Here is a 15,491-nt window from a genome sequence, read left to right as displayed (position 1 = left end):
ATAAAACAGGAATTCACACTCAGCTCTTCTGGTGACCTCCCCAGTGTGAGTGTGTGTGTGGTAGGGAGAGAGGCCATGAGGAAGTACTTGGATTATATGCCTAATATAATACCAGATACTGTTAGTACAAATCTATTGGCTTACACTGTTGTTGATGATTTCATGGGTGAAAAAAATTACGCAAATCCTCTGCTGCTGGTACAGTTCTAATTAATTACAGGTGTTTATTACTCTCCTGGATCTCAGCTCTCAGCCTCTAGACATACCCCCATTTTAATAACCCGGAGAATATTACAGTGAGAAATGTTACTGTTCTGACTCCCTCCACCCCTCTCCCACCTAAAATGATCTCTCTTCGGCACATCCCTGAGGATGGTGCCCAGGTAAGGGAGCTTACTAAAGTAGTGTCCAACATAGGGTCTTAGAAGGAGTTGTAGTAAAACAGAAATAGTTGTTATTCTTGAGAACTTCATCAACTGGCAGAAGAAGGAAAAGTAATTGCAAACTAGAGGTCAGATTTCCTTATTCTTCTATCAAACTATCTAAATGTCAACATTTTAGTGCTGAAAAAAAATTGAAAGAAAAACCATTAAGGAGAGTGTTGTTCAGTTAGATTTCATTTCCAGAACTATATTCCTATCAAGAAACAATCAGTTTTCTATAATAGAGCCATGTGCAAACTAAGAGACTTCTTACACATGGAAGGCAGAAAATGATCATGAGAGCTGAAATGATTGCTTCTCTGAGTGAAATGAGTGGCCTTTGATCTTTTCCCTTGTTCTAAGGCCAACACGGGTGCCATCGGCCTCAAGATCTCTGAATCCATACATAGTATGTTTTGTTGTCGTCGCCGTTGTGGTGATCCTGGCAGTGACCACAGCTCTACTTGTCTACTTTTTAGCTTTTGGTAAGTACCAGAAGATTGGAAATACCACTCTTCACATGAATTAACTAAATATACTTTCAGATTAAAAGTTTGGCATTCTCACTTTTATTGCCACTTCTATTTCTTAATACAACATAATTATATATTTTATTCATATACCCCTGAATATATGTTCATGTCTATATTTTCTCTAATTCAGTATTTTTTCTCTTCTTTTTCTTTTGGCCTTTTTTAGTATACTAAACAACATTAAACCCAGACAAGAATTATTCTAGCCAAGGGAAAAAACTCAATATTTTTCTGATGCTAGAGTTCACTTGTTTTGTTTTTTCATTAATACCATGATTTCCTTCTTCATTTAAAATTTGCAAAGGACCTTAAGTTTCAACATCTAAAAGTTGGATGTATCTAAATATTTGTTAATTCACGACCTGTCTCCTGAAAATAATCTTAGGGGCAGAACAATTATGATAAGAGATGAATTTGAAGTTAAGAAGTAGAAAGAGGTTAAAAACAAACTTTAAAAAGGATTCTGTTCCTTTTTGTTTCTCTTAGTTTCTTTAATTTTTCATTGCATCATAAAAATAGGAAACAAAGAAATAATATAAAGAATGCATATACCCTGCTCATTCACAAACAACTTAATATCTCAGTGAATATTCTTTCAGATGTTTTAATGTAGATAAAACCTAGATAATAATGTAGATAAAACTAGATATTCACTAGATAATATATGTTATAATCCGTTTTCTTCACTTGAAAAAACACTTTGTTTTTTTTTGAATTTTGCTATAATCCTGTTAAATTATTTAAATCATTGGGGCAGGGCGGGGCAGAGTGTGAAGGCATATGGGTATGTGTGAGTGTGGAGACTGAGCAAGAACAAATTTATTTATTCCAGTAACTAGGAATAATCTTTTCAGTCAATCTAATTATAAAGTTGTGGCTAAATTTTGCTTCTGACTACATTTTGCTATCAAATCACCTAGAGACAAATATGTCCAAAGTGAATTACGGAAGAAGGAAAAACAAACATCAAGTTTCAGATTAAACTAATGAATTTTCGCTCTTAACGGCACTGTATTGTCACACTTAAACACAAAGGGCAAAGCCTAAGTAAGTCCTCTTCAAAGTGTATACCAGTGACCACTTATGGCCCTAGAAAGACTTGTCCTTCTGCCACAAAGGACCACACAACCCTATCCCCAGGATCTCAAATGCTTTCCCTGACTGAGGTATTTCTCTGCATAAATTATGTATATGAATGATCAAATGGAAGCAGGGAATTTTTTCCTGAGACAGGTTAGGTTATGTCCATGTTCATAATGTTTCTAAGGTAAGGACAAGTATGTTTTAGGAATTTTTATTTCCTTCACATAGCTTAATATATCCATTGGAAGACCCTTTTTGATGGAAATAGTTCACATTGAACAACCAGATTAGCTTTCTTGTCAGAACAGTTATTTTCTAACTTAATCCAGAGAACCAATAAGTCACTAATTCCTCTAAAAAGAATAGTATTTGAAATAATTTTTAAAACTATTCAGAATTACTTTATTCCTTAATGATAAATGAATAATAGTGTATTAGAGACATTAATATTTCCTGAATGAATAAATCTGTAATCACAAATCTCCCTAAAATACAGTAAGAATGAAAATTATGATACTACTGAACAATTTAATTTCTCAAATAATGCTGCTCTGATTTTCATGCATTTTTAACAGTTCCAGCATTGCCAATCTTTTTAAAAACTGAAAGAAAAATAATTTCATTATAGTTACATTATATTAAGTTTAGAGTTTTCTTTCAAGGGAATCAAATTTTTTTTAATTGTATAACATAGCCTCCCATAATCCTGTATAATATACAGATTAAAGTACTTAGTAATGTGAGATTGATTCTGCCTTTTCTTTGTTTTACAGGTCAAAAACATTACTTTTACCGTAGCAGCTTTCAAATCCTAAATGTTCAATATAGTGATGAGCTAAGTTCATCAGTTACACAGAAATATAGGAGTTTGAGTGGAAATATTGAGTCTATGGTAAGTTAATATTTGCATTTCCTCTTTATTATATCATAAAACAATTATGATAATAAACCTAATATTTTGTGATATATTTGCAACTTCTAGATGCTCCGCATATTCTCCTCCCTGAATGGTGAAAGATGTGTTTCGTTGTGCTTTTTCCAAGTCAATTTGCTTGTACACTTGTTCTTGTTCATATTTTCTTACATCATGAAAGTTTTAGGTCATGAGTAAACATATTTTTTATGATTATGACTTCAGATTGGAAGTCTATTGTTTATGCAATTTGAGCATTTTTCCTACCCTTGAGATTGTCTTTTCAAATCCTTTTCATTTTGCCTTCTTTCCTTTTTTCTTATCCAACTAAACATACAGGTAGTAGGTGTTAAAATACATATTAACATAGTTTGGAGAACGTCATACTTTGGTTCAATGATCGACATAGAAAATATACAAAGAAAGCCTGCGCTCTCACTTGAAAAGGCCCCCAGGCTGTTTACCGGGAAACCTCACAAGCAGACCCTTAGCACTGGTTTATCATCACAGACCAGGGTTTGGCCTTCAGCCCTGCAGAGTCAGAGCTGAACAATCTCAGGGTTGCTCACTTACCCTTACGTTTTCTAAGATTCCTAAGGTTATAAATTAGTCCAATGGTTCTAAAACTTTAGCAAAATCACCTGGAAAGCTTATTAAAAACAGAGTTCTAGGCCCCAGTGTCAGAGTTTCTGATTCAGTAGTTAGAATTTGCATTTCTAACAAGTTCCCAGGTGATGCTGATGCTATGGTCCAGGGACCACACTTTGGGAACCACTGAGTTAATCTATAATGAGAATTATCATGGCTGGGGGACTGAATCATCTGCTTGTCTAACACCCTTTTCCCCTAGGGGCAAACTACACTAGGAGCCAAGTATTGAGAAAAGTGCTTGGTGAGCATTAAATTAGAGCAAGGGAAGTTAGTATATTATTTAAATGTTTAATCAGAATAAACAGCTGAATCATTAAACTAGAGCAAGGGAAGTTAGTATATTTAAATGTTTAATCAGAATAAACAGCTGAATCAGAATAATCTGGGAACAGAATCTAGGCCAGGAGGCAGAGGTAGGTTAATATTGGGGAACATCAGTTTATTACGTCAGAAGTGGGAGCCTCCTGTTCCTTCAATAAACTTTTATTAAACATCAATCCTGTCAAATGCTGTGGACATACAAAAAGTGGAGTAGATATTGGATCTGCCCTCATGGAGCTTAGTCTAACATGGGAGATTAAACAAGCTTACAAATATTTACAATATAAGGTATGCAGTGAGTATGTGACATGAGAGCAATGCAGATGTAAGTTTGTGGTAAGAGGATAAATGATATCCAATTATGGAGATCAGAGACAGTGTCTTATAAAAGATGACTTTTCAGGTTGGCTTTTAGAACGAGTAGGGCACACCACAGCTAAAATATGAGCCAAGGCATAGAGAGGAGAATGTGCTTAGCTAAAAAGTTTGGGTTTTATCTTGCAGAGAGAAAGTCTTGAGCTAGAGGCAGAATGATGCAAACAGGATCTGATAGATTCATGTTCCAAATGTAAAAATTAGACTATAAAGAGAAGAGTCTGCACACAGTAAGGCTAGTTAGAAGCTCATTACGGTGGTCCAGAAGAAAGCCAAGGGGTTAAAACTTGAATTAAGGCATATTCCAGAAAATGTGGAAATGCAGATAAAACCTCCATTTTAGGCTTACCAAAGCAATCCACCTCCCCAACTTCCTACTTTCTCTTCCCAACCTGCTCTTAAAAAATCAATAGGAATATTTAGTTATATCATTTGCATCATGAGAGCCCATTGTTTAGACTTCAAACCAAGAGACTTTTTTTTTTTTTTAGTATTTAAAGAATATCCTTAAATTTATTCACATTTATTTAAAAATGCCAGTTTTTAAAAACTTTGGTACTTTGTCATTAGTACCACTGACTGCCCACACAGTTTAGATGTTGAAAGGTGCTGATTTATGCAATAATCGGTGCTTGGGTTAGTAATACTACTCTGAGGCTGGACCCCACAAATACACACACAAATGCAAACTACGCAGACAAATACAAAGAGCCTGTGAGTACCTTTGTCTCAGGCAGAGGGCAACCTGCAAATCTGAACAGATTTTCTTGTGATTAACACTGCAAGAGACATTCTTAAATTTCTTGAAGAAGATACTAGAGACAAACATCTCAGGAGGCCAGTCTGAGGACAGTTATTCATAATGAAGTCCTCACATCCACACAGACATCATGTAATGTTTCAGCTATTTACCCAGTCTAATAAAAAGGAGCAAACTCAAAGTGTGTATATCGAGAATCCCAGCTTCATTATAGGGAATTAGAACCCAGCTATTTGTCATTAAAGCAGGATGCCAGAGACATCCTCAGCCCTAAAGAGGTCACTCAGTTCCTGCCAGACAGATCAGATATGTTAGGTCAGCGCATCCTTCATAGAGCATATGTAAAATTGCAAAAGACTGATATGGAGAGAAACGGCATAAGGCATAAAGCACAACGTACATATTCAGCAATGTGAAAAACATAAACTAAGTTTCTTTTCAAAAGCACTACCAGCACATTTGAAAGATATTCAGTAAGTCTTTAAAACCCAATCCCAATGACAAAAAAATTATACAATCTAATTTGTTATTCTTAAATTACTCTCAAAAGTGGTCTATAAATTGTAATGTATAAAGTGTTATCAAAATGAAAATAATTTTAGTTTTGTCTTTTGTTGTAAAGATAATATAAAAAAGTAGAAAAGTCAGGGCATTCAAGAAATATAAAGAGAAAGAAATATGCACAAAATCTCAATACTCATATATCCACTATTAATATTTTGATGTTCCAAGTACTTTTCATGAAAACTGCATAATCGTCCATGCACAAACACATACAATTTTCTGTCAATGGAATAAACTATACATGCTTGTTTACTACTACTTTTTTCTCAAAAAATGTCATAGAGGTATTTTAATATCAATGAAGAAATACGCCATTTTAAATAACTAAATAGTATTATAGTGCATAAAGGTACAATATTTTATTTAACCAGTCCTCTGTTGACAGATGTTCAAATTGTTTCCAGTTTTTCACTATTATACCCAATATTCTGATGACCAGTCTTGTTGATACATCCTTGCACACCTGAGTGATTATATTCTTGGGACATATTCCCAGAAGTAGAATTATCAGAATATAGGTTTTATGCATTTTTTTATTTCTCTCTAGAGATTTTTAAATTTCTTCTTCAATTTTAATAAAGATTTTATTTTAGAAGCATTTTAGATTTATAGAAAAGTTGCGAAGACAATATAGAGTTCTCATATACATCACACCCAGTTTCCTCTATGATTACTGTTTTATATTACAATAGTATATTTATTGCAATTAATGATCCAATATTAATACATTGTTATTAACCAAATTCTGTATTTTATTCAGATTTCCTTTGTTTTTACTTAATGTTCTTTTCCATTTCCTGATCCCATCCAGGATAGCAAATTACAGAGTTGCCATGTCTCCTTAGGCTCTTGTAGACTATGACAGTTCCTCAGATTTTCCTTGTTTTTGATAACCTTGACAGTTTTGAGGAATACTAGTCAGGTATTTTGTAGAAATGTCCCACAATTGGAGGCCTTCTGATGTTTTTTCCTACGGTTAGACTGGGGTTTGGGGTTTTAAGGAGGAAGACTATAGAGGAAAAGGGTCATTTTCATTACATCATATGAAGTGGGGTACATAATATCAACATGACTTACCACTGTTGACCTTGATCACCTGGCTGAAGTAGTGTTGGCCAGATTTCTACACTGTAAAGTTACTCCCTCCCTTTTCCATATTATACTCTTTGGAAGAAAGACACTATGTACAGGCCACACATAAGAAGTGGAGGAGTAACGAGTTATGCTTTGAATATTTAAAGAATATTTGAAATTCTTCTGTTTGTCTAGTTTCTCCACGTACTAATTCAACCATTTGTTTATATCAATATAGTGATCTATGCATTTTTAACATTTATTTTAATTTCTAGATTGCACTCCAGAAGTGCCCCAGTTTACATTACCACCAGTATATAAGTATGCATAGGTATGCTTATTTCCCCCACAGCATTAACACTATGCATGGTAAATCTTATTAATTGTTGCTAATTCAATAGGTAAGAAGTGATATCTCACTATTATTTTGGTTTGCATTTCTTTGATTACTAGTAAGATTTAATCTGTCTCCCTATAGTAATAGGTCATTTTTATAATTTCATATGTGAATTGCCTGGTCATGACCTTGCCCATTTTCTTACTGGAGCCTTTGTGCTTTTATATAAATCTGGGGGAAAAAATTCTTTCCTTGTTAAAATATTAAAATTTGCCTGTCATTCATTTTCATATATTTCTCTAACGAGATTTGACTTTCAACCTTGTTTATAATCTAGGGTTTTTTTTTACTGCCATATAGATTTAATTTTTTAGGTAGCCAAAATTATCAATTTTATCTTTGATTCACCTGTAATTTATTTTTTAATAAGATAGAGATCCAGCTTTTTCCCCTAAAAGAGCTAGGTGGTGGTACCAAAACAGTATATTAAATAGTGCAATGGATTTATTTGTTGTGCCATCTTTATCATACACTAAATTCCTCCTTTTCTTTTTTCTGTACTCTCCTCTCTTTCACGGATTAGTCTTTGCCTGTACCAGTACCAAGCTATTTACTGTGGCTTTATAATTAAACATCTGGCAGAGAAAGATTCCCCTTGAAATTCGTCTGATGTACGATTTCTACAGTTAATCTCATTTATTCATACTTCTGTAGAAACACTTTGAATAATACTCTAATATAGTACTTTATAGTTCATAAAGCACTTTTACATATATCATCTAACCTTCAACTCACAAAGGGCATGTAATTTTTATAGATGGGTAAGTGAATACTGTGAGAGATTAAGAAACATGACAAAGGCCATTCAACTGGAAAGTGATAGAACAAAAATTCAAACCAAGGTCTCCTGATTTCAAGTTCAAGAATCATACCACTTACCAGTGGTAACATGAGTACCATCATTATCCTTGTTCCATAGTCAGCAGTGTTATACTTAATGAGCAGTGGAATAATTCCAGAATTTCTATTATATTAAGCAATTCACTTTTCTGGTTCACAGTTTATTCATTAGTAAAATAAAATCATTGATCTAGATGATTTTTATAGTACATTCTACCTCAAAAAGTCTATGATTATGAGATTTTCACACAAGATATCCATGCCACCCAGTCACCTGTTTTTCTCATCCTGCTTCTCTGGCCACTCCTTCTCCTCTGTATCTTTTATAGATTCACCCTCCTCTACACTGACATTAAATGTTGAAATTCCCCAACTCTTTGACCTATGCACTCCTCTCCTCTCACATTATTTTCTATCTCTAGATGATCTCATCCATGACCATTACTTCTACCAACACTTACATACTAATGACTCATGCTGTCGTCAGCCCAGACTTTTCTTCTGTACTTCAGACCTTTTCCCCCAACTGCCAGCTTAATATCTCTACTTGTCTGTTGTAAAAACATCTCAAATATATTATGTCCCTAAATCAAACTCATGTTCCCTCCATGCCATACTAGCCTTCTTCCCATAATCCTAACCCCATTGATGATAATACCATTTATTCAGTTTTCCAAACCAGAAACCTAGGATTCATCCTTGACATACTGCTCTCTATCATTCCAAATATCCAATCTATTACCAACCCCTGTAGGTTTTATCCCCTGTATTTCCCTCAGATCCATTCATTTCTCTCCATATCTGCTACCACCATAACCATCCAAGCCATCACCTCTACACTGAAGTGCCAAAATAGCACCATAACTAATTTACGTTATTTTGTACCTAAAATTGTTTATCCACATGCAACCAGAGAGATTGTTCTCAAATTGCAAATCTGATTTTATTATCCTCTCATTTAAAACACTTCAGTGACTTCCCATTATTATGATAAAGACCAAATGCTTCACACACTAACAAGACTTTCATGGTCTGGCCTTTCTATATAACTCTAGCCTCCTTGTTTTCTAGGCTACAACTGTCCTGGCCTTTGATTCCTTAAACACAATCTGCTTGTTCCTACCTCAGGACTTTGGATGTGCCATTCACTACACCTGTGAGGCTTTTCCTTTCTCTTCAACCAGCTAACTCTGATTCTTCCTGAAGATCTCAGTTTCATAAGCATTCCTCTGAGAAGCCTCTCTAATCTCACTGACTGGATCAAATCCCTCTACTATATTGATGCACTTATCACAGTTATAATTCTGCTTAAATGTGGATGATAATCTGATTAGTGCCTATCTCCCCCATTAGATGTAAGCTCCATGATGGCAAGGACTGTCTATTTTCTCCACCAGTGTAACCCAGTGCTTGATAGAGGAAGCGTGACGCATAAGAGGTGCTCAAAAGCTGTTGAATGAGTGAAAAAATGAACAAGGTGATTTTGAAATAATGAGAGCATCTGTTTGCAAAAAATGTGTGTCAAAACTATGAGTGCATTCTGATTGAATGGGCCTCTCCAAATAAAACAAGGGACTTCAATCAGGATTCATACCTAGGATCAATTGAACCATTGAAACTCCCCTTTGGCATCAGGGGTGGTATTGCAACAGATTCTGCAAACAACAATTGCCATTTTTTCCAAAATATACCTAATGACTGTACCATGAAAAAAAGTAGGGCACAGGAGGAGAAAGACAGCAGTATCAATTTGCAATTAATCATATCACATCCCTTATACCATCAGGGCTTTTAGTACAGCCATTTAATAAGCACTGATTGTTGCCTAATGCCTAAAAGAGAATTTGGTACATAGTTGGCATTCAAATATTTGTTGAATGAATGAATAAATGATACATTCTATCTGTTGGTTCCTGTGCTAAGTGCTAGGGATGCAAAATAAAGATGTCATTGCAGTCAGGATGAAGCCCACAATGGTCTCCAAGATGGAGTTGTCATACCAGGGAGGGATTCACAATAATTTTATTGGAGTCATGGAAGAAAATACTCAAATGTCACTCTACATGTGTTTTTCTCTTTTACGAAAAAATTTTTAAACAAGAAGAAAAAGAAAATAGGGAGAGAAGGAGTGAAGGAACAAATGAACAAACTTAGCTTTGTTACTATTTAACAAATGGATTGACACTGGCACCTTTGTTTGGTTTTATGTCAAGTAGTTCCACACAATGTGTGTGAAAATATCTTGAGGGATGGAGTGGGCAGTAACACAGTAGAACTGACTGGGCATCAGCACACTTTTACCGGCTCTCAGTAGATTTAAATGATACACAGTTTCCACTGGATTTTAAAATTATATTATCTAGCTCTAAAAGTAAACTAAACCTCCCCAAAAATTAATATGAGGACTGAGAAGAATCCTGCAAAACACAAATAAATTTAAAAACCTGCAATTTGAAGATAACCCTCATATGCAGTAATGAATATGCGATATACAATAATGAATAAGTAAATGAACAGTTAGTAACATAAGAACTGACAATCTTCTATTCCTGGCTAGAGCCATACTGCCAGGTTAAGCAATGCTTCTTAGAAGATGTTTAAACACACACACACACACACACACACACACACACACACACATCCTGTCCCTTGAAGGTATAATTGTGAGAAATTAACTGCTTTTAAAATAAATAAGAGAAAACTTTGGAAATACATGTTTAACAATGTGTCCAGCATTAGGTGATTGAGTTCAGTTGTTTTGTTTTACTGAAAATTAAGGGCTTAGACATGCACACATAAAAATTTGGGAGACAAAAATTACCTACCATGTTTGGTTGATTTTGAACACATTTCTTAAAATATGTATATAAATGTAATGAAACTCCTTTGATTTGATTTGAAAGGGTAGCCAATTGAAATCAGGGAAGATGGAAAGTCACTTGCTGAACTTCAACAAAACCCTTGCATGATTGGTGGGACTGACAACTTAGTGTCATGATTTATTAAGTTCTGCCAATGAACTTCATGCATCTGGAGCCACATAATTGTGTGGAAACTTCTTCAGTGCTTCAGACCAAGTGTTTAGATTAAACTTAGAATCATACCTTTGGGTCATTTTATCACAGTGTTTCAAAAATTATAAATTCTATCCAGTCATATTGTTAACACTGAATATATTGCTATTAAAAAATAAATGGAATAAAATACCTAAATGTTCTGTAACTCAGCCTTTTTAATTTTTAACTTTGGCAATATTTTATAATTCATATTGTTAGTAGAACAGTATTATTACATGTGTATAATTTATAAACGTGGTTTGGCCACACATGCACAAAATGTATTACCCATAAGAGTGCATAATCAAAAATATTTGAAGAGTATTGTAGTAATAGATAGATTATATTGCCATGTATTTTATCTTTTTCTTGAAAACTGAGTTTCCAGATCTTCTGATTAAACAGAAAAGAAAGTTTGTAACTGAAGGGTGACTGAAATCACAAAAACAACATTATTACTATTATTCAGCTCGTGAATATTATGAACAAAACTGTAACTATTGAGAAATGTTATGAGGTAGGTATGTGAGAGATGCTTCCACCTCATCAGCTGTTCATGTAATTTCATCATTAAATACTAAAATACAAGACAAAACAAAAAATATACCTACCAAGTAAGAAGGTACTGAAAATAAGAAGGTGATTTACTTTCATGGGGTAGCTAATAAGATCTTTTCCCCCTCAAGATGAAAAATATGTGACAATTATAGACATTCTATGTGTAATGTCTTACCCTTCATATGACCTCATCTATTAACCGGTTTAATGATGGTTACTTTGTTAGAATTTACCTAAATAATCCATATCTCACTTCAATTCTTACCGATTATGAATATTATTGAGGTTTGAGGATTCTAGGCCATTCTAGAATTCAAAGATAGTATTGTCAAGAGACCTTCAAGATGGCAGAGGAGTAAGACATAGAGATCACCTTCCTCCTCACAAATACATCAAAAATACGTGTTCATGTGGAACAACTCCTACAGCACACCTACTGAACGCTGGCAGAAGACCTCAGACCTCCCAAAAGGCAAGAAACTCCCCATGTACCTGGGTAGGGCAAAAGAAAAAAGAAAAAACAGAGACAAAGAATAGGGACGGGACCTGCACCAGTGGGAGGGAGCTGTGAAGGAGGAAAAGTTTCCACACACTAGGAAGCCCCTTCACTGGTGGAAAAGGGGGGGTGGGTGGTGGGGGAAGATTCGGAGCTACAGAGGAGAGTGCAGCAACAGGGGTGCATAGGGCAAAGTGGACAGATTCCCGCACAGAGGATCGGTGTCAACCAGCACTCACCAGTCTGAGAGGCTTGTCTTCTCACCCGCCGGGGTGGGTGAGGGCTGAGAGCTGAGGCTCAAGCTTCGGAGGTCAGATCCCAGGGAGAGGACGGGAGTTGGATGCGTGAACATAGCCTGAAGGGGGCTAGTGTGACACAACTAACTGGGAGGGAGTCCAGGAAAAAGTCTGGAACTGCCTAAGACTCAACAGACCATTGCTTTGGGTCACGTGAGGAGAGAAGATTCACAACACTGCCTAAACGAGCTTCAGAGACGGGCACGAGCTGCGGCTATCAGCGCAGACACCAGAGACAGGCATGAAACGCTAAGGCTGCTGCTGCAACTACCAAGAAGCCTGCGTGCAAGCACAGTCCACACCTCCCCTCCCGGGAGCCTGTGCACCTCGCCACTGCCAGGGTCCCGTAATCCAGGGGCAACTTCCCTGGAAGAACACACAGCGGGCCTCAGGCTGTTGCAACGTTATGCGGGCCTCTGCAGCCACAGGCCCGCCCTGCATTCCGTACCCCTCCCTCCCCCCAGCCTGAGTGAGGCAGAACCCTCTAATCAGCCGCTCTTTAACCCGCTCCTATCTGGGCAAAGAACAGATGCCAGAGGGTAACCTACATGCAGAGGCAGGGCCAAATCCAAACCTGAACCCCAGGAGCTGTGCAAACAAAGAAGAGAAAGGGAAATTTCTCTGTGCAGCCTCAGGAGCAGCAGATTAAATCTCCACAATCAGCTCAATGTACCCTGCATCTGTGGAACACTGGAATAGACAACAAATCATCCCAAAATTGAGGTGGTGGATTTTGGGAGCACCTGTGGACTTGGAGTTTGCTGCATGAGACTGATTAGTTTCTGATTTTTATGTTTATCTTAGTATAGTTTCTAGCATCTGTTATCATTGGTGCATTTGTTTATTGGTTTGGTTGCTCTCTTCTTTATTTTTAAATTACTTTTTTTTTACTTTAATAATTTTTTTAATTTTTATTTTCATAACTTTTTTATTTTATTTTATTTTTTTCTTTCTTTCTTTTTTTTCTCCCTTATCTTCTGAGCCCCATGGCTGACAGCATCTTGGTGCTTCAGCTGGGTGTCAGGCCTGAGGCTCTGAGGTGGGAGAGCCAGGCTCAGGACATTGGACCAGCACAGACCTCCCGGCCCCATATAATATCAACTGGTGAGAGCTCTCCCAGATATCTCTGCCTCAATGCTAAGACCCAGCTTCACTCAACGACCACCAAGCTCCAGTGCTGGACACCCCATGCCAAACAACTAGCAAGACAGGAACACAACTCCACCCATAAGCAGAGAGGCTGCCTAAAAATCATAATAAGTTCACAGACAACCCAAAACACACCACTGGACGAGGTCCTGACCACCAGAAAGACAAGATCCAGCCTCATCCACCAGAACACAGGCACCACTCCCCTCCACCAGGAAGCCTACAAAACCAACTGAACCAACCTTACCCACTGGGGGCAGACACCAAAAACAACAGGGACTACGAACATGCAGGCTGCGAGAAGGAGACCACAAACACAGTAAGTTAAGCAAAATGAGAAGACAGAGAAATATGCAGCAGATGAAGGAGCAAGGTAAAAACCGACCTAACCAAATGAATGAAGAGGAAATAGGCAGTCTACCTGAAAAAGAATTCAGAATAATGATAGTAAAGATGATCCAAAATCTTGGAAATAGAATGGAGAAAATACAAGAAATGTTTAACAAGGACCTAGAAGAACTAAAGAGCAAACAAACAGTGATGAACAACACAAAAAAGGATATTAAAAATTCTCTGGAAGGAATCAATAGCAGAATACATGAGGCAGAATAATGGATAAGTGACCCGGAAGATAAAATAGTGGAAATAATTACAGCAGAGAAGAATAAAGTAAAAAGAGTGAAAAGAATCGAGGATAGTCTCAGAGACCTCTGGGACAACATCAAATGCACCAACATTCGAATTATAAGGGTCCCAAAGGAAGAAGAGAAAAAGAAAGGGACTCAGAAAATATCTTAAGAGATTAGAGTTGAAAACTTCCCTAATATAGGAAAGGAAATAGTCAGTCAAGCCCAAGAAGTGCAGAGAGTCCCATACGGGATAAATCCAAGGAGAAACACACCAAGACACATATTAATCAAACTTTCAAACATTAAATACAAAGAAAAAATGTTAAAAGCAGCAAGGGGAAAGCAACAAATGACATACAAGGGAATCTCCATAAGGTTAACAGCTGATCTTTCAGCAGAAACTCTGCAAGCCAGAAGGGAGTGGCAGGACATATTTAAAGTGATGAAAGGGAAAAACCTACAACCAAGATTACTCTCCCCAGCAAGGATCACATTCAGTTTCGAAGGAAAAATTAAAACCTTTACAAAGAAGCAAAAGCTAAGAGAATTCAGCACCACCAAACCAGCTTTACAACAAATGCTGAAGGAACTTCTCTAGGCAGGAAACACAAGAGAAGGAAAAGACCTATAAAAACAAGCCCAAAACAATTAAGAAAATGGTAATAGGAACATACATATCGATAATTACCTTAAATGCAAATGGATTAAATGCTCCAACCAAAAGACGTAGACTGGCTGAATGGATACAAAAACAAGACACATATATATGCTGACTACAAGAGACCCACTTCAGACCTAGGGACACATACAGACTGAAAGTGAGGGGATGGAAAAAGATATTCCGTGAAAATGGAAATCAAAAGAAAGCTGGAGCAGCAATTCTCACATCAGACAAAATAGACTTTAAAATAAAGACTATTACAAGAGACAGAGAAGGACACTGCATAATGATCAAGGGATCAATCCAAGAAGAAGATATAACAATTGTAAATATTTATGCACCCAACATAGGGGCACCTCAATACATAAGGCAAATGCTAACAGCCATAAAAGGGGAAATCGACAGTAACACAATCATAGTAGGGGACTTCAACACCCCACTTTCACCAATAGACAGATCATCCAAAATGAAAATAAATAAGGAAACACAAGCTTTAAATGATACATTAAACAAGACGGACTTAATTGACATTTAGAGGACATTCCATCCAAAAACAACAGAATACACTTTTTTCTCAAGTGTTCATGGAACATTCTCCAGGATAGATCATATCTTGGGTCACAAATCAAGCCTTGGTAAATTTAAGAAAATTGAAATCATATCAAGTATCTTTTCCGACCACAATGCTATGAGACTATATATCAATTACAGGA

At 36.5% G+C, this 15,491-nt stretch overlaps 1 protein-coding gene across 1 annotated transcript in view; it reads left to right on the top strand.

Annotated features, from left to right (window-relative positions):
• Positions 1-344: 344 nt before the first annotated feature.
• TMPRSS11D (transmembrane serine protease 11D) overlaps positions 345-15,491 on the top strand; it is a 47,129-nt gene continuing 31,982 nt past the window's right edge. The window contains exons 1-3 of the mRNA XM_061191009.1: positions 345-383; positions 757-907; positions 2,812-2,930. Of these exons, the coding sequence (XP_061046992.1) occupies positions 345-383; positions 757-907; positions 2,812-2,930 (309 nt within the window). The remainder of the gene's footprint in view (positions 384-756; positions 908-2,811; positions 2,931-15,491) is intronic.

The sequence above is a fragment of the Eubalaena glacialis genome, chromosome 5 (assembly GCF_028564815.1).
Source record: "Eubalaena glacialis isolate mEubGla1 chromosome 5, mEubGla1.1.hap2.+ XY, whole genome shotgun sequence".
In the NCBI taxonomy this organism is placed as follows: Eukaryota; Metazoa; Chordata; class Mammalia; order Artiodactyla; family Balaenidae; genus Eubalaena; species Eubalaena glacialis.
Note: the sequence above shows the minus strand (reverse complement) of the source record. Positions and strands in the feature narration are given on the sequence as shown.